The 25,925-nt window shown below is 41.6% G+C and overlaps 1 protein-coding gene across 2 annotated transcripts; it reads right to left on the bottom strand.

Moving 5' to 3' along the window:
- Positions 1-14,441: 14,441 nt before the first annotated feature.
- Positions 14,442-25,278, bottom strand: azin1b (antizyme inhibitor 1b). Of its 2 annotated transcripts, XM_035431229.1 has the most exons (12): positions 25,080-25,277; positions 23,040-23,178; positions 21,081-21,275; positions 20,377-20,550; positions 19,122-19,294; positions 18,480-18,608; positions 17,691-17,772; positions 17,393-17,467; positions 16,937-17,087; positions 16,730-16,845; positions 16,356-16,567; positions 14,450-15,831 (listed from the first exon to the last, which is right to left on the bottom strand). In XM_035431229.1, the coding sequence occupies exons 3-12, from the start codon at positions 21,180-21,182 to the stop codon at positions 15,756-15,758; spliced, it is 1,290 nt and encodes a 429-aa protein (XP_035287120.1). In that variant the 5' UTR covers positions 21,183-21,275; positions 23,040-23,178; positions 25,080-25,277; the 3' UTR covers positions 14,450-15,755. The 2 variants fall into 2 exon arrangements, with proteins under 2 accessions (XP_035287122.1, XP_035287120.1); XM_035431231.1 differs by lacking the exon at positions 23,040-23,178 and having other exon boundaries at positions 14,442-15,831; positions 25,080-25,278.
- Between the last annotated feature and the right edge of the window lie 647 nt (positions 25,279-25,925).

Genomic DNA, 25,925 nt, shown 5'->3' on the forward strand with positions numbered 1-25,925 from the left:
TGCGCCGATACAAGCTCGATGTTGGTTGGTCAGGAAAATGTTACAGGAAAAGATGCAATCGCTAATTTGATTGGATCATAAAATTAAGGCAATCAAAGGAAAAATAATCTCGGGGGTGGCTTTTCGAGACCATGTGCCACCATATGCAATGTGCTCATACATTGGCTTCGGAAGATTGTATCATGGTTTGTTAAGTAATGTAGCATTTATGTGGTTTATTTGAGGTGGCCTATACGTGGCATTTTGTGATCTCTTTTGTTCTTTTAAAGCTTTGCTATCATGACGCTACCGCTAATTTGTGGACATTTTGTATCGCTTGTTGCATTGTATGAATGGCATTCAGACCTAAACCTGTTGTTGTAGGCCTAAATGATAGTTTCCTCAGTATTTGAAATAGCCGGTTAGTTTCTGAGGACTAACTCGCTACTTTAACGAGAGCTTAAGGGATAAACATAATTTAACGTTATATATTTAATACACATAGTTGGTATATAGTTAGTGATATCACTAGCAATTACCTTACCACCGTAGCTTTTTATCTGTAAATTATAATAGATTTTTATTAGCTCTTGGATGGGAGATCTCAAGAGAAAACCAGCTAGCTGTTGAAAGTGGCGTTGGTGGGCCAGTAGAGGGCACTATGCCCTCTGGCCCAAGTTGAATCCAAATGCCACAGTGCAGTGAGGAGACACTAGATGGCGCTGTTTCTCAGATGAGGCGGTATGTAATCAAAACCCTGACCCACTGTGGTGATTTCAAAAATGAATAGACTCATCGTTAGTCAGCTTTCTACCAGAAATGTTATTGAAATCACGCCCAAGGTGGATAGTATAATGTTGATTTCAAGTCATCCCAGCCATACATGGAACATTAAGTTTAACATTTCAGTCTTCCCAGCCCATAATTTGTTTCGTGGCAATCACATTAGTTCTGCTGCTCCTTCATAATGGAATGAAATCGCATTTTTGTGTGTCCCTGGGATGCCTGTGTCATGCTTGGGTTCACCCATACTTGACCTGGGAGCTGCAGAAGAGTTGCACTGAGCCTCATTAAAAATAATGGCCTTTAGATTTGTATGCTTCTGTCGTTCTGTGCATGCTGGCACAGTTTATTTGAGCGAAGTCAGAACCCAGCTGTCCTTGGTGAAAGACGTCCCACGACAGGCCCAAAACATTGACGATTTCACAGTTATTTTGAATAATTCAAAGCTCATACACCTTTGAAAGGCCAGGAATTTAATTTAGTCATTATTTTGTGCAATTATTTTGAGCTAAATATCACAAGGGGCATCCCTGGAAAATGAGTAAACCTGCATTTCATTTTTGCTTATTATATCACTAGATAAAGTGTGGCAGTTTTCATTGCATCACTAACAACTCTCCCATAACATCACCAACAAAAAGATATTAGGTAGACTTTTCCATTTAATAGTTTATGATCAAATGATTCCTGCTACCAGGTCTGTAATTGTATATATTCATTTAACAGTGTACTTGACCTCTCTGTCATTCAGACCTAAATTTGAACGCTACTAAGTTTTCACAAGCTCTTATAATGACCTGTCATAATTTTCTTTGTGAAAAATTGCTGGTATGTGCTTAAGTCACCCTTTCTTTAAAAATGTACTTCTTGCTCGCCTTGTGGCAACACTGAAGTTTGATGGTTTCCTTTTTGTATATGATGGCAACCTTTCAGCAATGATTGAATTACAGGAGCAAACACCTGCTCATGATAGCGTTTATGTGGGCTAGATTCCTGATTTGTGCACATAATGGCTTTCTCCTGCTGGAACATCTTTGGTGTGTGTGAGTACCTGTGGGTCGTGGAAGGCATCGCAGCTGGAGAATATGGTAATGAGGCTTATTGGAAATGGCTTGTTGTTTAGCTCCAGTCTTTGAGCAGGGGGAAGGGTGAAGGCGCCCCACGTTTCACAGGAACAAAGACTGTCAATTTCAATTCGACAGGCCTTTTAAGATAATGTCAAGGCACTGTATCTGGTCTTGGTGCCTTTGCAAAAAGGAATTGGCCTTTTCTGAACGCATAGATATTCCACTGAACGCACCGATATTCCATGTTCCCATGGCCCACCGTTCCTCTGATCAGAAATCGAAATACAATATATGCTCTGCCCCAACAATTCACCGCTACCATTTATAAACATGACAGGACAACTCGCTGAAAGGCTAGCTATTTCGGAAGAATCATTTTTATTCATTGAATACGCCCAGGATGAATCATTTTCAAAAATGTGCGCTGCTATGTGTTCATGTGTCTTTGGAGGAAAATGATTTAGTTTAGTGGTTGGAGTCTTTCATTTTACCGTCAGATATACCTGAACTGTATTAGGGGTCCTTATCGTACTGCTTTGTGTTGAATTTAGGCAAACGCATTCAACAAAATTAGGCACTGGAAGAGAAACTACAGCTCATCGCTCACACTTATTCATATTTGATTTCTCAGCACAAAAGGAGTGTTAGTTCATGCGGTTCAGTGAGAAGTGAAACATGCTTTTAGGTGCAAAACGCGGACGCATGAAAGAGCTCTGTCTGTCAACGAGTCCCAGGTGATCTGAGAGGTGAGCTGCCATAAGCGCAAAATTCTATAGGGATTTATCTCTGACAAGCGACAGTTCTGACAGCACCAAATCTAGGTCAGTGGAGCTGAAAGCAGTCTTTGCTTTTGTTTGCTATTTTCAAAGGAGGCAGTTTATTATTCGACGGCAAAAGTATTGGAGTCAACTTTTCGTGTATATATGTTGAGACGTGTTCATAAAATATGTTGAGACACAAACATAAAATTTTAAAATATGTCCAAAGAACTGGTTTATAACATGGGTTTCCCTCGTAAATACAATCTGACGTTTGCTGCTCTTTGAGGGAGCTTTCTCCAAGTCAAGCCCACATTTTAACATCAAATAAAGTACGGATATACAGATTTTTATGTCAGTTATGTGCCAGTTTAGAATGTATTTTGTTGTTCTTCAGAAATGTTTCCTTTTGAAAATTCCTTCTTGAAGCCTTGGAGTAGCTGATCTCACAGTCTTTTAAAAAGACCACATTCTGCGCCATCTGCATAAACAACCCCCCGCTGTCTTCATCTGGAACAAGGACACCTTCCTCAGACACATGGGATCTGTGGGCAGGCAATTACAATGTCTGCAACATGACGGCTTTTGAAGAATGGCAGCGGTTGTACCTTTTATGTTATTTGATTCAGACATAAATAATGGAAAGATAAAAACAGAGGTTGTTTTATTATGCGAGGGGCCCTTGTGTAGAAATTGCCCCCGTGTGATAAACATTGTGCTGGAAAAGGTCCTCTTTCACATGTGGGTGATCTCTTTCCCAGTCTGGAGATGGTGCTGAACCTGGTAGTACAGGATGGAGGCATTTTATTTTCAGTTGTTTTCACTTTTTTACTAGCTATTTTACATAGTAAAAGCAGAGTTGTATATTAAACATTTATATTAAGGTAGACATAGTAAAGGTAGAAATAAAACTTTAAAAAATCACAAAAAACACAACAAGAGAAATAATCCAGAAGAAACCTAACAGCTAGACGACAGACATTGTAGTATCATCCAAACCTGTGGGTGGGTGGCATATGGAGTAGAGCTTTGAGACTGAACTGCCTTTGGAGTGTTTATTCATTTCTAAGTGCAAGTGCATGACATCTCTGGCCCAGTGATTATATGTGGGTGGATAGGCCTCCTTCCAATGCAATATAATTAGCCTCCTGGTCAGTAGCATTGCAAAAGATAATAGGCCATTTGTCAGACTCAGGCCAATTAATTCTCATGGTTTCACAAGCGCCCGTGGTGCTGCAGTGCTTTTTAACACAGGGGCTATTGACTACATTTCCCAGTTTAATTATCGATATCTCCTCAGTGCCTTTGAGATCACTGGTGTTAAATGTAATAACAGGGGGCACAGTGAGCTCTGCTGAGGCTTTGGGTTTTCAACCGTGTCTTCTGTTCTATGATATAAAGACTACTGTTAATAAATCAGTGTTCTCCAGATTGATCAGGCTGGAAAATGGCCACAGTTGCCTTTGTATACTGATTAACAAGTACTCATCTCACAAGGGCACTTAATAAAACATTGAAAAGAAACATACAGTAATATGTGAAATTCCATTTATATGTGAAAGGAGTTCCTACTGTAACAAAGAACTATTAATTGTGAAGCCCTGATATACAATGCTTGGGGGGTGGGATTTAAACAAAAGCCTCAAAAAACGTCAATCCAAAAACGTACCTGTTACACTCTATTGCCAGCAGGTGGCAGTCTTGAATTTCATTTCTAGAATCCTGTCATTGTTATGAAAGTACCTTCGATGCAAAGCCGAACAAAATCAGCCAAGATCAAACATTCTCGCAGTTAATAGGCTTACTGATTTGGAAGTCCCACAGTGCTGTGTTAGTATGCCTCTGCCTCCCCCCTCCACTGTAACAAAGCCCTTTTCAAGAATACTTTTCTCAGGCCTGAAGAAAACAATAAGCAAAGGCCTCAAGAGGGAGATAGTCATATTTGATTTCACAAGCATCGGGTTACAGAGAAGGTCTGGGGACGGTAAAGCTAGCGCATTTGTGTCCGCCAGAGCGGAGGCGGGAAACACCGGACGGCTCAAGCGGAAAACGGGATGGAGGATAAGGAAGCGCTGTCCCTGCCAACATTCAGGAAATACCACAGGAGGGAAAATACTTTAATCTGATTCACAGAACACAGGCTTCGGAGATACTGCAATGTAAACACATACTGCTCTCATCAAAACAAGGCAGATTTATCTTTTATTTAGCTCTGTTCCGGAATCAAACACCATCTACTGCCTGACGTTGCTTAAAATGCCAGTCATTTATCTTTGCCGGATCAAGGGTTTGCCGCTAGTATTCACCCCACAATTCACCATTTTACTGAGGCCAACAGCAATATTAACTCTCTATCTGTTTAGGTTGTATAATCAATCTTTAAAGGTTGTTTTATGTGTGACATAATTCTTCCCGCTATTATATTTTTATTTCATCCACCATTATAAAGAAAGAAATATAGCAAACCCGGCCCCACTAGCTCTGTACATTCAAATGCTACCTATGAGTACAGGCTGAGCTCATGGCTAATAGCCTTGACACCACAGGTTTAAGCTTCCATTATGTCATATAACTTACTGATGAATACATTTTTTTTTCTCATACAAGTGGTGGAATAGGCTTAAATCACTGCTGTGGCATCTTTACTACCTAACCTAACTAATATCTGCAAAATGTGCAATAATTCTGCCCATAAGCTAAAGACCTATGACCTATCTAGCAAACATTGTATTACAGATCAGTGAGGCCAGTGAGGGGCAGCAGGGTATTTCATGTCAGAAGGAAAGAAAATAATTGTTGAAATTTTTTATTCTAACTGGTCAGAGGAATGAGAAAAGGTACAGCAGGCATCAAAATGTAAAGAATTGAAAGTGGAACAAGTAGCCTGCCCATGTTCAGGGAGCAGACACTGTCACCTTATTTAAAGCTAGGATCAGAAAATATCTTTTTAGTCTCTCCTATATTTGAGGGGCAGGAGTGGGTGGCGGGCATAGGGTCTCTGGTGGACTGAGCGGTTAGTGCTGTCACTGGATCATCATTGGTAGTGCTGTGTTAAGCTGAACCAGACATGGTCTGGTGATGACTGTTTCAAGCCTGCCCTCATGGCTGCGTTGGCCCCTGCCTCTGTTTCCCTTAGCTATGCTGCCATAGCCTTATTCTGCCGGGGTTTTCCTTATTGCACACAGGCACCTCTGTCTCTTCTGCTCTGCTTGCTAATCTACCATTTGAACCCCCTAACAATTTTTTTTCTCGTTTTCCTCAGCTCTGGGCACCTGCCTGGAACTCTAGCCCAAGTTTTCTGAGCACACCCCCCTGCTGGCCTGGAGCTCCAGCCCTAGACCAGCTAGACCAGCTGGGCACCCCCGCCTCCTGCCACTGTTGATTTTCCATAACAAACCGGTGCCTGCCTGCAGCAGGTGGGTTCCCCCTCTGAGTCCGGTTCTGCTCAAGGTTTCTTCCTGTTATCAGTCAGGGAGTTCTTCCTTGCCACTGTCGCCCTAGGCTTACTCTTTGGGGGCCAGTTCTCTGTAAAGCTGCTTTGTGACAAAACTCCTTTGTTAAAAGTGCTATACAAATAAAAATTGATTGATTGATTGATTGATTGAAAGGAAAAAGATAATCTGTGAATTTAAGATTAGCTTTTTCTTTCAAAATCTTTTCTTTGGTCTGGATCAATGTTATCTATAAATACTTCTTCCAAGCTCTATTGTCACACTTAACCCTCCTGTTATGTTGCGGGTCAAATTAACCCTTTTTAAAGTTTAAAAATTTAGGAAAAATATTTAAAATTATTTTTTCAGTATGAAACGTCTTCTACTGGCCTTAATTAGTGTAATAAACATTTTAAATGAAAATGGTTCATTTCATGTATTCGATTCATGTGATCAAGTATAGGGCCCGTCAATTGTCCAAGTTCGTCTTCACAGATACCACAGCCCTAGTGTCTCATGAGCACTCTCCATAAAAATGCCGAAATCAGCACCAGAGAAGACCAGAAACCAAGCATGATCCTAGATTACAATCCCACCAAAGGGGGGGTGGAACAACTTGGACAAAGTAACGGGGTCCTACAGCACCAAGCGAATGACTGCGCGCTGGCCTTTAGTCATCTTTTATAACATAATTGATATATCGGCCTACGATGCATTCATCATCTGGACGGAGATTTTTCCTGAGTGGAACTAGTCAAAGCTGTACAAGAGGCGCATCTTCCATGAGGAGCTGGGGAAGGCACTCGTGGTACCGCATATACAATGGAGGCAGCACATGCCAAGGACCCCAGCCGCTGCAGCCACAGTGAGGGAGATCCAGGAGAGGGCTGCACCTAGTACACCAGTACCTGAGGTAAGTAAGTGTGTGTGTGTGTGTGTGTGTGTGTGCGTGTGTGTGTGTGTGCGCGCGCATGCATGCGTGTCAGGGGATCGGGATCAGCAAAAAGACATAGTAAAGTAATCATCTTCCTCATCTTTCCAGGTTGCTGCTGGGGGAAGAAGGAAGTGGAAGAGGTGCCAGGTCTGCATGACGTCAAGATGAGCACGACATGTGCGACGTGCACAATTCATTTGCACAAAGCACACCGTGACGACATGTCACTCATGTGCTGTGTAGACACACAGATACACACACACACACACACACACACACACACATACACACACGTCTCCTTCATGTCGCTCATCTCTTGTTCATTTTTGTACATTTCTGGTTCTAAACATTCTAAACATTGCCTAAATAAAGTTTACTTTCAATAAAAATCCTTATGACTCATTTGGCTTGATTTTAAGTGAACGGCTCAATTTGACCCTGAACAGAAGAGGTGTCTCATTCCAATTTTTCAACATCACCCCGTGAAAAAAAAGTTTAAAAAGTAAAACAAATTTTAAAAAATTAAATGTTATGTAAAACTAGTGTATTTTATATTTAGGTTTTCCCAATATACAGAAAAAAGAGTATTAACATGTATTTTTTATGAAAAACAAGTGATTTATTCTAATGAAACCATGATCTGTGAGAGGTGAATAACACTATTGCACTAAATTTTGATTGGATTGTTAGTAATGAGGTACCTCAACAATGTTCATTAGGATTTTTTTGGTTTCTGATGACTTTTGGATGTTTAAACATGCACCGGGTCACATTGACCCGGGAACATTTTTGCTGTACCTGACAAATGAACTGAACAGGAGGGTTAAGTCAGATGTAGTCACTATATCTAGCTATATCTAGCCCACAACTACTAGCCTTTTAGCCCCCGTGTTTGTTAATGACCTTTGGTATGTGGAAATTATTGAGTTAAACTGGCCTCTAACTGGCACTACGCTGATGTGATAAAACTTTGTATTAAAGGAGACAAACAGCTAATAAGACTGTGGTATTAACCTACATACTGGTATTAACCTACATACTGGTGTTAACCGTAATACTGTACCCCTTTGCTGTTTGAAATATAGGTCAGCACATATCCAACGTGTTAATCTTGCTAAATTGGAAGTTTGGTTTGTTCACATCCAGCTACAAAGAAGAGGACTGAGAGATACCAACATGCATGTCAGGGTTTAAAAAAAGAAGAAGCCTATATCTAAAATGAATTTAAGAAAACGGTCTATAGGATTGTTTGTGTTAGCAAGCATAAACGTTTTTTTTTTCTGTATTTGACGTGCAACACATTAATCTCTATTAGCAACCTTAAACTCCAGAATGTGCTATACTGCATTCCCCTGACTGGAACATTCTGCTCCTTACCAACTAATTACTAAATGTTACCATAGCAATCACCTGGCTGCCAGAATTTGATGGTCTTGGGTAGCTGGCTTCCTTCTTGCTCTCAAACTTTTAAATGTTAAACTTAAAAAAAATTTAAACTTGTCAAACTTCTCCAAGTTAAAAAAAAAATCATCTCTGGTCCTCCTGGAAAAATGTGAAGACAGCCATTCTTAAAACAATGTTTTGAAGGGCAGAACGTAAATGGCAGAAAACAAAACTACAAATTCATTTTAATATTTTAAAGGAAAATCTTAACAACCAATTAATCAAAATTGCAGGCAAGCATATTTTTCCAATCTGGTCTCTAATACCAAAGACAAGCCCGATATTTTATTTTCAACAGTTGACAGAATATTAAATTGCTCTCCTAAAATATTAAATTACTCTCCGCAGCCAAATGTGATGAATTTCCTGCTTTTTTCCAAAGAAAAAATTTGATAGAATGTTGAAATTCACAGATTAGCCTTTTCCGTTCATACTACTAACATTCTTTTAAATTGAATCTCAGAAATACATTTGTGGATGGCTCATAAGCTTATACAATTGAACAAAGATAAAACAGAGGTCACGGTAACTGGTGTTACGATCAAGATCATGCATTTGTATCAAGTTGTCTGGATTATTGCGATGCTTTATTCACTGGCCTTCCTGACAAGCCAAATAATAAACTGCAGCTGGAGCCAGGGGACTAACTACAACTAAGAAATGTGCACATATCTCTCTTATTTTGAAAAATCAAGTTTTCATGTGTGTCATGGGACATATAAACATAATAATTATTCAATTGTAAATTAAAAATAAATCTATGTAACCTATGTGAAACTATGCAATCATGAAATCCACAGTAAGTGGCTGTTTGCAGAAATTACAGATACTCATCTATATTTTCTGACTCTCACTTATCATTGCTGTCTGCTTTGTCATTGCCACAGAAACTATGTATATGAACAGTTCTCCACATCAAATGAGAAGCCTTAAGAGTTTTTAGCATTGCACCATCTGTTTCATGTGATGTCAAGCATCACGTGTCCTTAACTGTGTGGGCACCTCAGCTGAACCTCAACTTTGGCTTAACAAAAATGTCCCTGCGGTTCTCTGCAGTGCTGCGATTCCAGTGACATCATGCCCTTCTTACCTTTGACCCAGTTTATATGGACGATCTGCTGTAGTCTGGGTTTCATAAAGAGCCTCAGTGACACAGAAATAGATGAATGTGTCAGTAAGTAAGCTTCAAAATAGCTCACTGTACATCTATGAAAGTATCAGACACCATGTCTAATACTCATGCCGCATTAATTTAACCAACATTCTGCCCAGTTCTTGATTTATTTAGCCATTTTTTTGTAAATACACATTAGTCCCAAACTCCAGAAAACTGTGTCTTGCCAAATGATACTTACATAATTCATGTCCAGAGTAATGGTTGGCATGCTGAAGTGGACTGTCTCCTAGGAGGCCTCAGGCTGGCTCTGCCAAAGACACAGAGCGAAGGTACATTTGCATTCAGGTCCTGCTCACAGCCACAGCTTCAAGCTCGATTTAATGATGCAAGGTAAAATATGAAAGCCCATGACAACTGCAACAAAAACAAAAACATTTAAGTGAAAGTATATGATTGTTGGTTCATTTCTTTGGCTCCAATTGCACATTTAATGTTGCAAATGTTTTTTTTTAAATTAAATATTTTACATTTTTTGTTTTGTTATGCAAGGTTTTCTATGTACCTTATCGGTAAATGCATTTAGAGTATACTGTATATAATTGACACATCACACTGCAAAAAGCACCATGCAATATTCTACCCATATCATTGGTTAATAACACTGATACAAATCAGAACAACTTAATTAAATCTGAAGATTATGGTGAGGAATCTGAAACATTATGATAGCGAATCCTTATTTCCATTAAAGCCATTACTCTGGCAAGTTGGATAAATTTAATAGAGTGATGATATTTATATACCAATTTAAAACACCACAAATATGTAAAAATGTACCTATTACTTTTTTTTGAATCCAAAGCACTAAAGATGTTAAATATATTGTTCACTGGTCTGCATTACAGTAACTTAGTGACACATGAGAGGCATGAGGCATACCTGGACTAGATGAAGCCAGATGTGTACCGCTCCAAATTTTTTGGAGATTCCACGCCTCTGCTCAGACCCCGATCACGTGTACTTTCTTATTGGCTAATGCTTCCCACACCCTCACTTTGCATTGGTTTGGACTTTAACCCTGCTTCTTTCCAATCACCATTGCTGACAGATGGTTTGAATAGAGTCTGAGATTTTACTTGGTCACATTTTGCTACAGCACTGCTGCTACAGTCCCTGACAAATGTTTATACTGCCTGATACAGTTTTATATATTGGTACCAAAGAGGCTGTCCTCTCCTGCTTCTCACTCGCATGACATATTTACAGTATAAACCGTGAGTTAACAATTCACATTTTTTTTCACATCAGAAATGAAAGTATATCTGACTAATTGATAATTGTAACAATTTTCTTCAAATTATGTCTGGATGTAATCGAGGGTTGAAAGTGGTTGTATATTAAGATAAGGGGCCAAACCAGTTCATCAATGTCCAATAATACATCCAGACTACTTGAATTTCACACATGTGGCAGTTTTTGTACTCAAGTTAGAATGTGTCTAAGGCTGCATTTTGAAGAACATGTACAAAATGATATAAATACAGTAGAGGTAACAAAATGTAGGGCCCTTGGGTTTATGTTCTCCTTGTGCTGAAAAACAACAGCTGGACATGCATCTGTTGCATTACCACCAATTTACCAAGTGTTAATTTGAAAGACTGGTACAGGCATGTCATTTAGCTTCTGGGACCTGAAAATGCTGGATGGTATCCATTGATAGACACTTTTCAGTAATGCAATGACCCAAGGGGACACCCTGGCCAAGTGGTTATTTTCGTTTCAAGGGGCGTGTTCCTTTATTGGGTTATTCGCCAGTGGTCCAGAGTATTTGCAGTGACTAAAGTGCTGGGTATCCAGAAAAAGAAGAAACATGATTAAAAAAGCTACACGGACGCATCTGAAATGTACATTTGTGTGAGTTGTGTATTTTGGGGATGGGGCAATAGTGCTGTGGGTAGCACTTTTGCCTCACAGCAGTATATGTCCTGGATTTGAAACCAAGGCCTTTCTGTGTGGAGTTTGAATGTTCTCCCCATCTCCATGCGGGTTTTCTCCAAGTACTCCGGTTTCCTCAGTTGAAAGGCCTGCAGGTTACACTAATTGGGAGGGGTACTGACACAACGTTGTTGTAAAAGACCATGCATACTCAGTCAACCTACCCTGTATATATAAAGGTAAATAAATGTCATTATGTGCTTTAATTTTTCAGTATTCTGCATCAATAGATTTTTAATTAATCGAGTTACAGGTGAATGCCTAATATCTCTGAACCAAGTAAATAATTAAGTGTTTCCTGGTAGTCAAGACCATTTTATTTAGTGAGCACGCACGCTAACACACTGTAGAAAGAGCAATGTTCTTCCTTCGACAGTGCTAATTAAATTAACTCCGGGGCCAGGAGACCGACAGTCCTGAAGGATTGAGAGATTAATTGCAAGCCACAGTTGATTCATGCCCAGTCCACACGATTCAAGTTTCCATGTAATCAGCTGCTTGGAATAAGTAAGTACAAGATAGAATCCTGTGGATGGCTTGTGGTATTCATGTGTATTGGATGAAGGTGGATCTTGGATGGGGGTGTTCACCTGAACAGTCAAGTGTCAACAGTTATTAAGCACGTTTCCTCTTTGGGTAGGAACAGTTTGTGCTAAGAACAGGGTAAAATGCAACAAAGGTCCATGGAGCTGCCACACTGAGGACAGGGACTTTGAGGTGGTGGAGGCGCTCATGTTAATTAACTGCCAATGTACAACCAAAGTCCTTCTGGAACAACCCACGATCCCCATGTGTGGGGACATAAGTAATCCCCCTGCAGGTGAGAAGCTGTTTGTCTGCGGTTGGAAGGGGTGCGAGTGACGATTCGCCCGCTCCCACGAGCTGTCCCGCCAGGGGCGCACGGGCGAGAAGCGCTTCACCTGCCCCGCGTGCCGCGGAAGCATCGCGTGCGGCGACCGCCTGGCCAAGCGCGTCCGTCGCCACCTGTCCACCAGAAAGCCGTCCAGCTGGCGGGTACAGCGGCCAGCCGCCACAGTGACCGGCCACATGCTGGCGCCACTTGTCCTGCGCCTGTGCGTTTGGCCTGGAAGGCTGCAGAACTCTTTTACCTTGTAAAAAAAGAGCTCAGATGACAAATCAAATTTAAATCCATGCAAATCGCACTCAGAGTTTTTGGATTTTTTGTGCCCAATTACCAAAATTTCAACTGTTTCCCAAAAAACTGCCTACCTCATAAATACTATTGCCTGTTGCTAGACTGGCTTTGTTTTATGCCAAAGTTGCCTTGACTGTTGGCACTACTATCGAAAGTACTACAGAGGTGGTCTGACCATTTTATTTCATACTAGCTCAAGGGTAGGGGCTGCAGAAGTCCTGGTTACGATGACCTCATCACGCTCTCCTGCAGAAGGCTCCCATGGTAACGGTGATTAGGTATGTTTTTCTGCAGCACTGGTGCATTGCAGTATCTCAGCCTGTCCGATCAACAGATGTTGCAGTTTTGTAGTTGGGAGAACAGTTTATACAAAAGTGTTCAAATCTGAAACTAGAGGTTGTGTACTTGCTAATGAATAAAGAGGCAACAGAAATGTCAGTGAAGTTAAAAGCCCAGAAGCAAAAGCAATCAGTGCAGCCTATAGATTTTAACGTCACATTCTGGGATGCACCACAAATGCATATGGTTTTGTGATGGAGTTTCCGTTTTCCATTAAGGATTTGTGTTTCTGTTGTTACATTGATGTACTGTGTTTCCAATGGAAAGCCTTTTTGCATTCTGTAGATAAACTATGACCAAATCCGATAATTCCATTGTGTCATATGCCTGAGAGGGTACAAATTTTTCAAAGCCATTACTGCTTTCTTAACATTCTTAATCTCCGGGGTAAGACTCATTGGTGTTTTATTTTGCTCAAAAATTGATTTTGAAAATGCTTTTGAAGGCATGTTTCAGTTTCCGTGATGTGACGAAACAAACATTGGGTTATAGGTATAGATGTACAATATGGAAATTCTGAGGTCTGAGGTATTTTAGCACAAATGCAAACTGAAACCAAGTGACCAAATGTTTGGATGTAGATTACATGTTAGGGAAAACTAACATGGTTTATTTTTACTTTATTATTTAAGTCTAGAAAGCTCTGTCACTTTGCTTGTGAGTTTGGCTGGTAGGAATTAGGAATTACAAATAAATAATTCTTATGAAATAATAATAAAATAATAAATAAATGAAGTAATAATAAATATATATATAAATAAATAAATAAATAAAAATAATAATAAATTGACTATGGTAAGGTGACGTTTTGAGCATGACTTGATTAATTAGCATTACTTAATTTACAGAATCAGTGGGACATCATATGTATTGGCTCTAGCATATGTATGCTGCATCATCACATTGACAAAAATCTTAGCCAGCATTGACTCTCCGTTCATAATGCTTCGGATTTAACTTTTAATATATTAATAAAGCAGTTTTGCAAAATGAGCAGTGGTTTTTGTTGGCAAGACTGATGAAGTGATATCAATCATATAATCAGCTACCTTGTCAGATGGTGGAGTTCAGATAAGTGTCCACACACGTCATCCAAAAACACAGTGCTCCAGAGCAACGCTGAAATGATTGAATTATTACAGTAATCATACAAGGCTCTTAATGTTTTGATATTAGAATGTATATCTAACCTGGGACAGATGACTTGGTAGTTTTGGAGAATTCCACATCAGCAGAATCCTGAAATTACACCTATCAAATGCATCTCGCTGTACTTTTAATAGATCCAAACCTAAGATCCACCTGTTTGCTAGCACTCGGTTGTGTATTGTGTACCATTAAAGAATAGTTCTAGGCTTTTTTTTGGTGCAGCCCCTGCCACCCCCTCCCCCCACCCCACCCCAAAAAATAAAAAATAAAAATTCAGCACACCAATTCAGTCAAGGAGGTGTATTAAATTAATCACTTTAATTATTTAACAAGTACAATTTTTACAAAGAAATGCTGTGGTCCATTAGTGCAATAGACAAAATGTCTGATTTAAATTACAGCTTGCCTTTTTATCCCCTCAAGGATGGATTTTTGTTTGCAAAAAAAAACTGCAGCGGACAATTAAATTATCTCATCATATTAAACCTTCAACTGTACATGACTTAAAGGGGCAGAAGTTCACAGCAGTCTGTGCACCTGAATCGAGGAACTCATCATCGCTCACGAGCCACCCTCTCACAGATTCCCTTCTTGCGGGTAATGCAATCTCATTGGATGACGCTGACCGCCAGGATGTTGCCCGCAACACTTACCCTGTGCCAACTTGGAACACGTTCCGGAAACAATAGTCGTGGAATAACTCTACCTCCTGGATCTCCGAACCAGCTTTCATAAGTGCCCTCAGTGCAACATGAACAGGAAAAAACAGCCCTCTGTACTTTCTTAAACTCCATTTCCCATCAACTCCATGGTCATGACAGCCTGACATCCACTTTTTCTTTAAATTAATAGGTCACGGTAATGTACTGCCATTCTGTACTTTACGAGTTTATGACAAAAACTGGTTAAAGAGCACCATTCATAACAGACATCAATACCTTCCGTAATACTGAGTGGAGAAACAATGGGTACTACTGATACAATATCTTAGTGGGGGGTGGGGGGGGGGAGTACAAATCGAACTCATGATTTTGTATAATCTAGCTTTTTAACTTCAGATAACCAATCTGAATCAACTGTTAGTCATAATTGTGAATAGGTTGGGCTGTCATAGAATGACAAATAATCAGTTTGAATTTACTTACTATGCAAGTTCAAAGCAAAAAATTAATTTTAATTTTAATAATAATTATGTGCTGAAATCACAACAATGTCTAGATGACGGTATGTGTTGGAATGGACAAATGACTTAAAAGGCTGTTAAATGGTAATGTGTGTGGTTCATGATGAATATATACGGCACGTGTGTAAACTAATTCAGAAGAAACCATTTTTTCCTCATTTTTTAAAATCATGGAAATATGGGCGGGAATTTTCTGGCTGAAATCCAGCGACGTCAAGTCCAGGGTCGATGGCGATGTCTGTTCTCGCCGAAAACATGCCTCAGATCTTCAGGAAGGTTGAAAAGCCGGAAAAGGCTTCGCTCGAGGTAATTCCGTTGTGGAGCACTGGAGCACTGAGCCAGCGGTTCCGTGGACATCGAGGACGAGGGAACGGGATTTCGGACGGGGTTGTGGGGTGGAGTGACTGCCCTACGGGGCCAGCTAGTGGTAATATGGGACCAATAACAGGTCCTTCATGTTGGTGTCCAGAGAGATTCCAGCCTCCTGCATCTCGTACCTGCAGCACAACACAAACATGGGACCTCAGCCATGAAATGCCAACCGAATGCCTGAGAAAGAAGCACAAAGTGACACTACCTATTTCCTGCACAGTCCTCCATGTTACCTCGTGCTTTCTGTGTAAAGGAAACTAGTTTCTTCTAACATGCTTTAGGGACTGCCCCCTAGCACACTTACAAAGTACACTATTACTTATGACTGCATTATTCGGTAAACTGTGAAACACAGGGATAGTTTTATTAACCCAATAAGGCTCTGAACCTTTTTTTATTTTTATGAAACCTTTTCTACTTTGGTTCATGGACTAATAGGACTATGACTAAGGTGTAACATAAGATCCATCTCCCCTCCACAAGGATGTAAAAATAGAATTGCAGAGGCACAATTTCACCCACACATGCACAGACACATGCACACACACAGACACACACACACACACACAAACGCGCGCGCACACACGCAGACACACACACACGTTCACACACACACACACACACACACACACAGGCACAGAGCCCTTACCAGTCATCGGGACTTATGACATAGTAGACGAGAGCTCTCTGTGCAGCAGTGCACGCCTCTCCCAGGCTGTTGGCTCCCATGTTGCTGAAGATGACCCAGTCTCCCGTGCTCAGCTCTGGCAGCAAGCAGTGCTCCACCACCTGGTCCAGTCCATCACATGACGGGCCCCAGAGGCTGCTGGGAAACACCGCCTCCTCCGACCTCAAAGACTTCTGGGAAAGAGAGACCCAAACACGTTGCTTTAGAACCCAGACCGCTTTGGCTGCATACAACCTAGTTAGTTTTCACCTGCTGACCTCATCATGCTGCCACCCTGTCCAAACCTATTCTGCTGCTGTCTGATTGGCCACTCTCCTCTCTCCTGCATTGCTCACCTTATGCACCAAAGGCTCTGGGATTGTGTCTTCCAACAGCTTGCTGGCAAAAGACCCGTACACCCCGTCATTCATGTAGTAGAGGAACTCGGGCTCGCTGTTTGGAGACAGTTCACCTGGGAAACGTAGTATGTCATGTCAGAATTAAAATAAGACATTTTCACAGAAAAACTACAGGTTCCACCTCTGAAAAGAAGAGAGACTGACCTGGATGCTGGTGCAGCACTTCCTTGCCAATGATGTTGACCGCCAGGGTGAAGGAGGAGGAGACGTAGTAGCTCCCGAGCTCGGCCACGACGTCCACTCCAGACAGGGGGGGGAAGTAGACGTCCAAAAGCGGCTGGACGGCAGCTACAACCTGCGGGAAAGGAAGTAAAGAAACGGAACAGGTTAAACAGATAAATATGAATCAGACGAGTAGAAATCAAATCATGACTAGATGGGCCACATCCTCTCACAATGTAACTGGAGAATGAATGTGAGGAGGGTGGCCTTATTGGATAGAAATGATATTCATCATATATGGCAACATTGATTTAATTATGGCAGGTTAACTCAACCAATATCTGTACTGTGGACCAATCAACTGGTGAACAGTACTCTCGCCATAAATCCTTTCTAAGCCATGGTTAAAAAGTTAAAAGTTGAAAAAGCCCATAGCACCTGTTCCAGCTGAGCCTCTGAGCCATTCAACCCAATGCTGATGTCCAGGACCGTCATGTTAAAGCCCAGCTCCTCCTGTAGGACCGAACAGACAAATAATTACATTTCCAGAGGTAGGACACACCGCTTATTGGCGTTAAACCTATTGGTTGTTAAACCAAGGTGCCATTTCAAGAAAAGCTGTTTAAAAAACAAATATACTTTATGTATAACTACCAAAATCCTTACATTGTAATATAAACGTATATATAAAATCTAGTCAGTTTAGCTGGCAGAGTAGCCTTGAACATCCACTTACCCCCATATCAAATACGCAGCGGGCATCAGACACTGCGTGACAGTAGGCTAGCGGGTTGCTACAGGCAACGGGGACGTGAAACCTGGTTGGAGAAACAAAAGAGCAACAGGTGAAGGAAGCCACGGGAACAAACACTAAACAAGTTCTCACGGAGAAAATGAAACCCAAAGAAAGTGAAACCCAAGGTTGTTCTCACAGAACATTTATACACTAGACCATCTGGCCCACTTATTATATCTGTGATTCCACAGGTATGGATTACCTTCCAGAAGAGTTTATTTCACTTTGGTATAGCACAAGTAGTTTTGAGGAGCTTACCCCATTGTATTTGCATAGCGTAAATGCTAGCAACATCAGCTGATCGTTAACAGCACTGTTGTTCCTCCCAATTGTCAGCTCTCAATTCACTCCCATTTATTTTCATGACCTTGTAAAAACTAATGTCAAAAGGTTATACGAAAGTGAAATATCTCTTTAAAAGGGATCCCCTTATCAAGCTTAACTGTAATATGGCTGAATGGACATTTTAAATGAAAAAAAATTGACTGTACAGGGTCTGTAAAGAACTTCAAGTCAAGTAATGTACTTTCTAGTGTACATTACAACGTTCACTAAACCTTAGTAAAAATGTAATGTTTGAAAATCCAACTAACACTATCTTAATGGTCAGAGAGACCATATGGTTTTTTTATATTAAGATTTGAAGAATCGGTGGGACCCCTAACAGTTTTTCGGAGAAAGCGCTCCGGGTGCTCTTCACCGCCCCCTGGAGGAGGACGCAGGACTCACTTGGCTCCCACCACCTGCAGGCCCAGCAGCTTGGCGCACTGTAGCAGGTGTCTGCAGCTCTTGAGCGAGCAGCCGAAGCTCATGCTCATCTCCTCCTGGCAGCCGGCTGTGGCCACCTGCAGCAGCAGCCTGCAGACGAGAGACACAGGCCTCCTTAGCCAATGGGGCAGCAGAAAGGGCAAGAGCCTGTGTCAGACTTTCTGGATGAATCCATTACTGATATCGCCACACAGCACTAGTATAAGGAAGGAATACACACCAACACCTCCCTTTTATATAAAAAAACGACTTCATTCCCCCATTTTCTTTTATCCCCCAGTTGGGAAACCCCCATAAGTGTGGCTTTGTTGAGTCATACTCTGTCAATATAAAAATGTGTGAGTCTCAAACAACTAACAATATTAGCAAAACTCCTCCAGTTGATTATTTTCTTTTCATTCGGCAGTCTACTAGCTGAGCTGTACAGGTGCCGTACTGGAGGACCACCAGGCTGATACATCACAAGCAGGCTGCGGCCGTCCCAAACGAGCGAGGGGATGACAGGCGTGGGATGAGGCAGCAATTCCCTGCGCCAGAGACCAGCGCTTTGGCTGAATGCGCCGCTGCGGAGACTTCCGGAAAGGCGCTAACGCGGGTGCTCACCTGGCGCCGGGGTGGCAGCGGGCGATCTTGCGCAGCTCCATCTCGCTGTCGCACGCCAGCAGGTGGACGCCGGCCTTGGCGGCGTGTTTGATGTGGGAGAGCTGCTTGTAGGCACCGGCGTAGATCACGTTCTCGGGGTCGACCCCAAAGCTCTGCACCAGGGCTACCTCGCTCTGACACGGGGGCACACAAGACAAACATTAGAGCCACACAAGCATTTACTAACTGCTAACAATTACATTCTGTAAAAATGGCATTTGTTGTGCCATCATGAAATACAATGAAAATGTGTGACAGCTTTGAGATGGCTCATTCAAAGCTGTCAAAGTAAAGAATGTTGTTTGCTTTAATTTATTCCACATGATAAACTTAACAGACTGAACAGATTCATACTGAACAGATTCACATGTCTGACTTATTAATAAATAACTTAATAATGTCAGACTGAAAATTCCGATTTCTGAAAGATATTTTGACTTTTGCCATTTATCCTATTCATGTCACATTAAGGACAAATTCATCTTGCCTGTAACCTTAATGGCTACAAGTGAAAATATATTACAAGCTACCTAACTGGAAGATGCAGTAGATGGCAGTATACTATCTCAACCCAAAAAATAACATTTTAGTGCTATTTTAAAGACCTTTCAAAACTTTGATTAATTTTTTCAAAAGTTAAGTACTTCCAATGATTTTTTTAGGACTGTGGGAATGCTCATATGAATCCTATCAACAGCACTTTCCATCAAAATAAAGTCTGTTTATAAACTGTGTGGCACTGCTTTTGACTTCAGGACAGAAGCAATTATGCCCTTCTCCAGCAGATGGCATTGCTTACATTTCTCAAAGGGGAAGTGCTTTGCAGAGGTCACAAGACATTGACATTCTGCATATTAGTCATGTACCATATTTTCAAAAATAGGCCTGTCTGTCCAGCACAGTTGTCAAAAACTCTCATTTTATTTCTCTTGATATGGAAGCACTTCTCTATGCGGTGTATGCGCTGCAGAGTGTGTGTATGTGTAAAAGAGTGTAGGAATGTCTGTGTGTGTGTGTGTGTGTGCGTGCGTGCATGTGTGTACGTGTGCATGTGTGTGTGTGTGTGCATGCGTGCATGTGTGCATGTGTGTACGTGTGTACGTGTGCATGTGTGTACGTGTGCATGTGTGTACGTGTGTACGTGTGCATGTGTGTACGTGTGCATGTGTGTACGTGTGTACGTGTGCATGTGTGTACGTGTGCATGTGTGCATTACCTTGTTGGCACAGACGAAGCCGGTGCCGAGGGCAGCCAGGACCTGGACCACCGCGGGGCTGCTGTTGCACTTGAGCGTGTAGAAGGGCCGCACCCGGGGCACGTGGGTCTGCCACAGCGCGTGCTGCCGCGTCAGGACCCCGAGGTCCGCCACGAAGAACGCGCTCCTCTCAGCCTGAAACACGCGCAGCAGCACAGCCAGAGCTCAGCAGACCCGCTCAGCCTGGACGCAGACACAGACCAGCGCCGCTAGCGCCAATCAGACAAAGACACCGTTAAACTAGCTAAGGTGCAGAGACGATACAAACACTGGAGCTGCGCCAACCCTGAACTCACTCAGTTTGTTCTTCCCAAGCTCGTACACAAGCTCCCTCAGCAAAGACGCTTTAACTGAAAGACGGCAGTTCTGAGACCACGAGATTAAGATTGTTTTGTTAAAACAATGCTGACTTGGTTTTGAAGCTTATTTCATTATGCTATGCATAAAAAAACACTATTGGTTATTAGTGTTACAGCCTACACTGAGTGCCCCTTCGGGGTGGGACAATATTCGAAACAGCGGACCAATCGGAACTCGTTCTACGCCCACGCGGTGTCAGCTGACAGACGGTCGCTTGCCTCCTGCACGGCCAGTCGTGAGCGATGAACGTGACCGCGGAGCTCAAAGCCAATCAAACGACGCGAACGTTGCCCCTCAGCACTCACCAGCTCCTGCTCGTAAATATGGTCATCGATCACGTTGCCGAGGGTCACCCCTCCCTCCAAAACGTCAATGGTGTAGTTCGGTTCATCGCAAAGTCCTTTCATCTCAGCCGTGTTCCGCAAATCCGACAACCATAAAGGAAGCTGTCCGGTCAGAGTCGAGGGCAAGCGGTTGGGGTCCTGCAATAATGCATCAAACTGTGGACGAGAGCGAGCGTGTTAGTGCACCATTATAACTGAGTTCAAGCACTGTGAGTGAGTTTCCTCCCTCAGCATACAAGTAGTCATTTAAATGTCATATATACTCTTATATAAAGGGAAACTCTACAGAATATTGGTGGCTTCAACGTTATCAAATTTTGTACAATTCTTCAAACACAATGCAAATGACACATTATTGCATTTATTTTGCATGAGGAACCCAGGGCAAAGTAATATCTCCCTCCACAAGATACTCTAGCGCTATAAATTAACTCCGTGTGAACAAACGTAGCTTTGTGTTACGCTCATTCTGGATGGGTGCCACTAGGTATGGTACACTGCAGTTTACTGGAAATGACAGATTGGATCGAAAAATGATCTACCACGTAAACCAGGTTAGATAATATTTCAGCGCTACTGAGAATCATTTAACTGAGCTGCTATGTTTCACTGAAGAAGAAACACGACTGCACATGAATGTGGCCTTTGAAATGGACGCGTGAATAAACCTGACCTCTGATCTTTCTGAAAGAGATCGTGTTAAGCATGGTGTTCTGGTCAAATTCCCGAACAGGCCCTACTCACGTAATCATACAGTCTACTGACAACATGATCTCTTGTATTCACAAGGTTATAACTGCAAATGAGAATTTAGTTCTCAGTTGGCTAACGTGTTTTAATATTAAATACATAGACCAGGGGTATGCAATCTAATCCGAAAAGGCCGGTGTGGGTGCAGGTTTTTGTCTTAGCCCAGCACTACGACCCGATTCAACTAATTAACTAATCGTGGCCCTCAATCAAGACCTTGATAAGTAAAATCAGGAGTCTTAGTGTTGGGCTAATACAAAAACCTACACCAACACCAGCCCTTTTTGGATAAGACCCCTGATATAGACAAATACATGCATTAGATTCATTAGGCACTCAGGGTGTAATCAGCATGGCTATCTGTTTTTCTGCTTTTGTTTGTGTCATTTAATTTCTGTTCCCGTTGCATTCATTGGACATCGTGCTGAAATTACACGTGCCACTGTGAGATGAACTCAAGGAAGGACATCTGCAACTTTAAACATTTAGCATACTTTCAGCCTAGGTAAGTGAATAGTATAAGGGAAAAGTGAGGTTATCAAAATGTGCCTTTTTCAAATTTTGATTCTTGAGACTCGTGTCTACAACAGGGCTGCCCAACCCGGTTCTTGGATATAAACCATTGTGTAGGTTTTTACTCCAACCTTAACAAAGAACACCTTATTCAACACCGAGAGATCTCATTGAGCTGCTAATTGCCAGAACCGGGTGTGTCAAATTCGGTTTGGAGTTAAAACCTGCAGGACAGCAGATCTCCAGGAACAGGACTGGGCAGCCCTAGTCTAAAAAAAACAGACATGTAAAGAGTATGTAGAACATGGATACCCAAATCTGGACCTCAATTCCAAATCTGGCCCTGGTTTTCTTCCCCCCCACCCCCTCCAAAAAGTAATTAACTGAACAATTATTGCAACTGATTGGCCAGACTGAGTTCACGCCAGACTCCCAGGTCAAGGGAGGGTGGAAAACTAGCAGTTCTTGGGACCTCGAGGGACGTAGAAAAACAGTAAATCAACCCCACGGCAACACATCCCAGTCAGGGAACGACATAAACATGGGAGTGGAGAATTACGCCAATCTACGTTAGTCCAAACCGCAACAGCCCTGTTTATGCAAAGCTGACAAAGTATCCGGGGCAAAGGAGGGGTGTGGTCGGCGCTCTCTACGCACCCAGATCAATCGGGAGACGGAGCCGCTCCCTCTATCAGCTGGGTTCCCAAGGCGGCTCGGCGTTGAAGTCCACCTGCTCTCGGTGGAGCACCGCCCCTTCCGCGCAAACGCCGTTAATCTGCGCAGGGAGTGCCGCGCCCTGAGGGAAGACAGCGGCAGAAAACTTGTTTTGTTTTTTGTTTTTGTTCTATTAATGTATGAAATATCAGAATTTGACCTGAGCTCAATCAGTCTGCTTTTACAATGCAGGGCTTATTCTGGAAAAAAACACTGTACAGACCAGCTAAGACTCTTAGGCAGCTTATACGCAAGAATACCTCAAATTACTGCTGGTAATGAAAATTAGTGCATTTGTTGGCAAATCTTTGCTTGAGAAAGAGACTGTATTTTCATTAATTGTGGTTAGCAACAGTGATACTGATTGTTGTTTTCTTTATAAATAAATTTGAGTGACTAGACTTTTTGAACACACTAAATTTAACATACTGGCTTAAACTGGAAAGACTCAAACTTCTATAAAACAAGATCTATGCAGTATACAACTTATGGACAGGAAATTTATGGAACTGATAAATGTTATAGTGAACACACTGATAGAATCAAGTGTTTTAATGCATGGGCATGATGTAGGCTACAGTAAATTACAGCACACAGATTAAAAAAACATCATTCAAAGCTTTTAAAACTTCTTATGAAGTAGGTTTGACCACAGATCCGTCCATTGTAAACATCACTTAAGCAATGAAAAATACTGGCATGATATGACTGACGGATAAGAATATTATTTTCTCGGGCATACAGCTGGATTTGTACCTAAAACCACATTCCTTGCTCACAGATACCACTCATAAGAGAGCAGAGTTACAACTGTAATACGAACCCAGACCAGGGATTAATGCCTAACACCAACATAATTCCATTTATACCAACACGTTTCGATATAATTTGACGTATTCAACCAGGCATGTGCAATAAGTAACAGTAAACCGACATATTTAACAGGGCATATTTAATAAGGAACAGTAAGCTATGTCCAGTAGAGAATATAAAATAATGTACCACAGTCATCTTGAGTGACACGTCTGTGGGCAGCGGCTAGACTTGCTGGGACAAACTTCAAAATGTATGTATATTATTACTAGACAGGTCGTTATTAAGAGTAACCAATCGTTTAGCTAGCCAATTCAGCTGTAGTAACATTCTATTCTAGCCCCACTTTACAGTATACTGCTTAGGTAATGACAGATACTGAGTTAACAAACTGCTTGACATTTCAGTGACCGGAAAGCCATTTAGCTCTGTGGGCCTTCTGCGTCTCGAAACACGCAGTTCTAAGCTTGTCGGTAAAGTTAGCCAACCTTAGCCAGATAACCAGCCGGCTAACCCCGTTCCCGAGCAGAATGTTGCAATCTTGCAATCCACAATGACGTATCCAACGGTGCTACAACCCCGATCCCTCCGGCAAAAAAAATTAATACAGCATGAGTTCACCCATACAACTCCTCTAAATCTATATAAATAATGCGAGCGATTGAGCGAACAATATTGTCATGAAATGTCTGATTAACTTAATATCGGTTTATTATAAATAAACCGATACCAAGCTACCGAATGTAAGGCTTGACACAGTCGTCAGATTAATCTGACACAGTGACAGTCCACCACATTTCCCACCGCCACAGCCAGATCGTCAGCGAGGGATCCGTTACAATATAGCTAGCGATGTGTCATCAATCAAATCTCAACGTTACTTCACTGCTATTTAGCTAGGCAGCTTTGATATACGCATGATTAACTATTAGTGATATGGATACCCACAGTTGATAGCTGACGCTACAACCACTGCCAGTTGACTCTGATCGCCATGTTGTAAAATTGTTAGCTTCTCCTCTACAACCACCACTCCAGTACTGCAGCGATCACTAGCTATCCAAGGTATTAGTCTACCTAACATTATCCAACTAGCTAATCGTGTTCACATGTTACTAACGTGATATCTAGCTAAACACACCATTCGAAAAAATCTTAGTAAGTACTTACGTAAGATAGCGGCCAAAATGTTTCGGTAAAGGCTGTTCTCTTTTTGGGCGGAATTTTTAAAGAGTTGTGGGGATACCAATATAAGAAAGAAACGAGGCTACATTTGCCATACACATCCAGCGACCTAGAGTCAACGTGACTGTACCACCAACCTTCTGAGCAGAGATAATATACGAGCTAGTACTTGGAAAAAAAATGACGAATGAAAGTAGCTGGATGGGCGGGGTTTATCCATTAACCAGAGCCAATGGGGTATCGTGGGTTGCTCAAAGAATGTTATGGACTGAAATTGTACAGCCAACGTATGTTAAAAATTACAGTTAATAACAAACCAAACTTTATTTTGCAGTTACACGGGTGACAAACATGAGAAGCTCATCATTTAGTTAAAATAAATTAAACTGAAAATATATTTCAAGTAACACACACCTACACGCACACACACACACACACACACACACACACACATATATATATATATACATATACATATACATACACACACACACACACACACACACACACACTAAAGGAAAAAACCTGAATTAATGAGTAGAGAAACATAATGAACACACATGCTTCCATACAGGTCTACTGCAGGATACAATTAAGCAATTAAAATTCTATCATGCTCTGTGGCATGTATAAAAATGCTGAGCAGGCCCAGTTTACCTCGTTTTTGGATCACAAGAGGATGACAAGAGAAAAAGATGCAAGTGACTTTGAAAGAGGGTTCATTATTGGGGCATGTATGGCAGGAGCTTCAGTCGCAGACTGTTCAACTGGCAAGTGTTTCAATAGGAACAGTGACTAAAGTGACATCTGCATTTAGATCTATGGGAAAGG

This window comes from Anguilla anguilla, chromosome 8 (genome assembly GCF_013347855.1).
Source record: "Anguilla anguilla isolate fAngAng1 chromosome 8, fAngAng1.pri, whole genome shotgun sequence".
NCBI classification, from domain to species: Eukaryota; Metazoa; Chordata; class Actinopteri; order Anguilliformes; family Anguillidae; genus Anguilla; species Anguilla anguilla.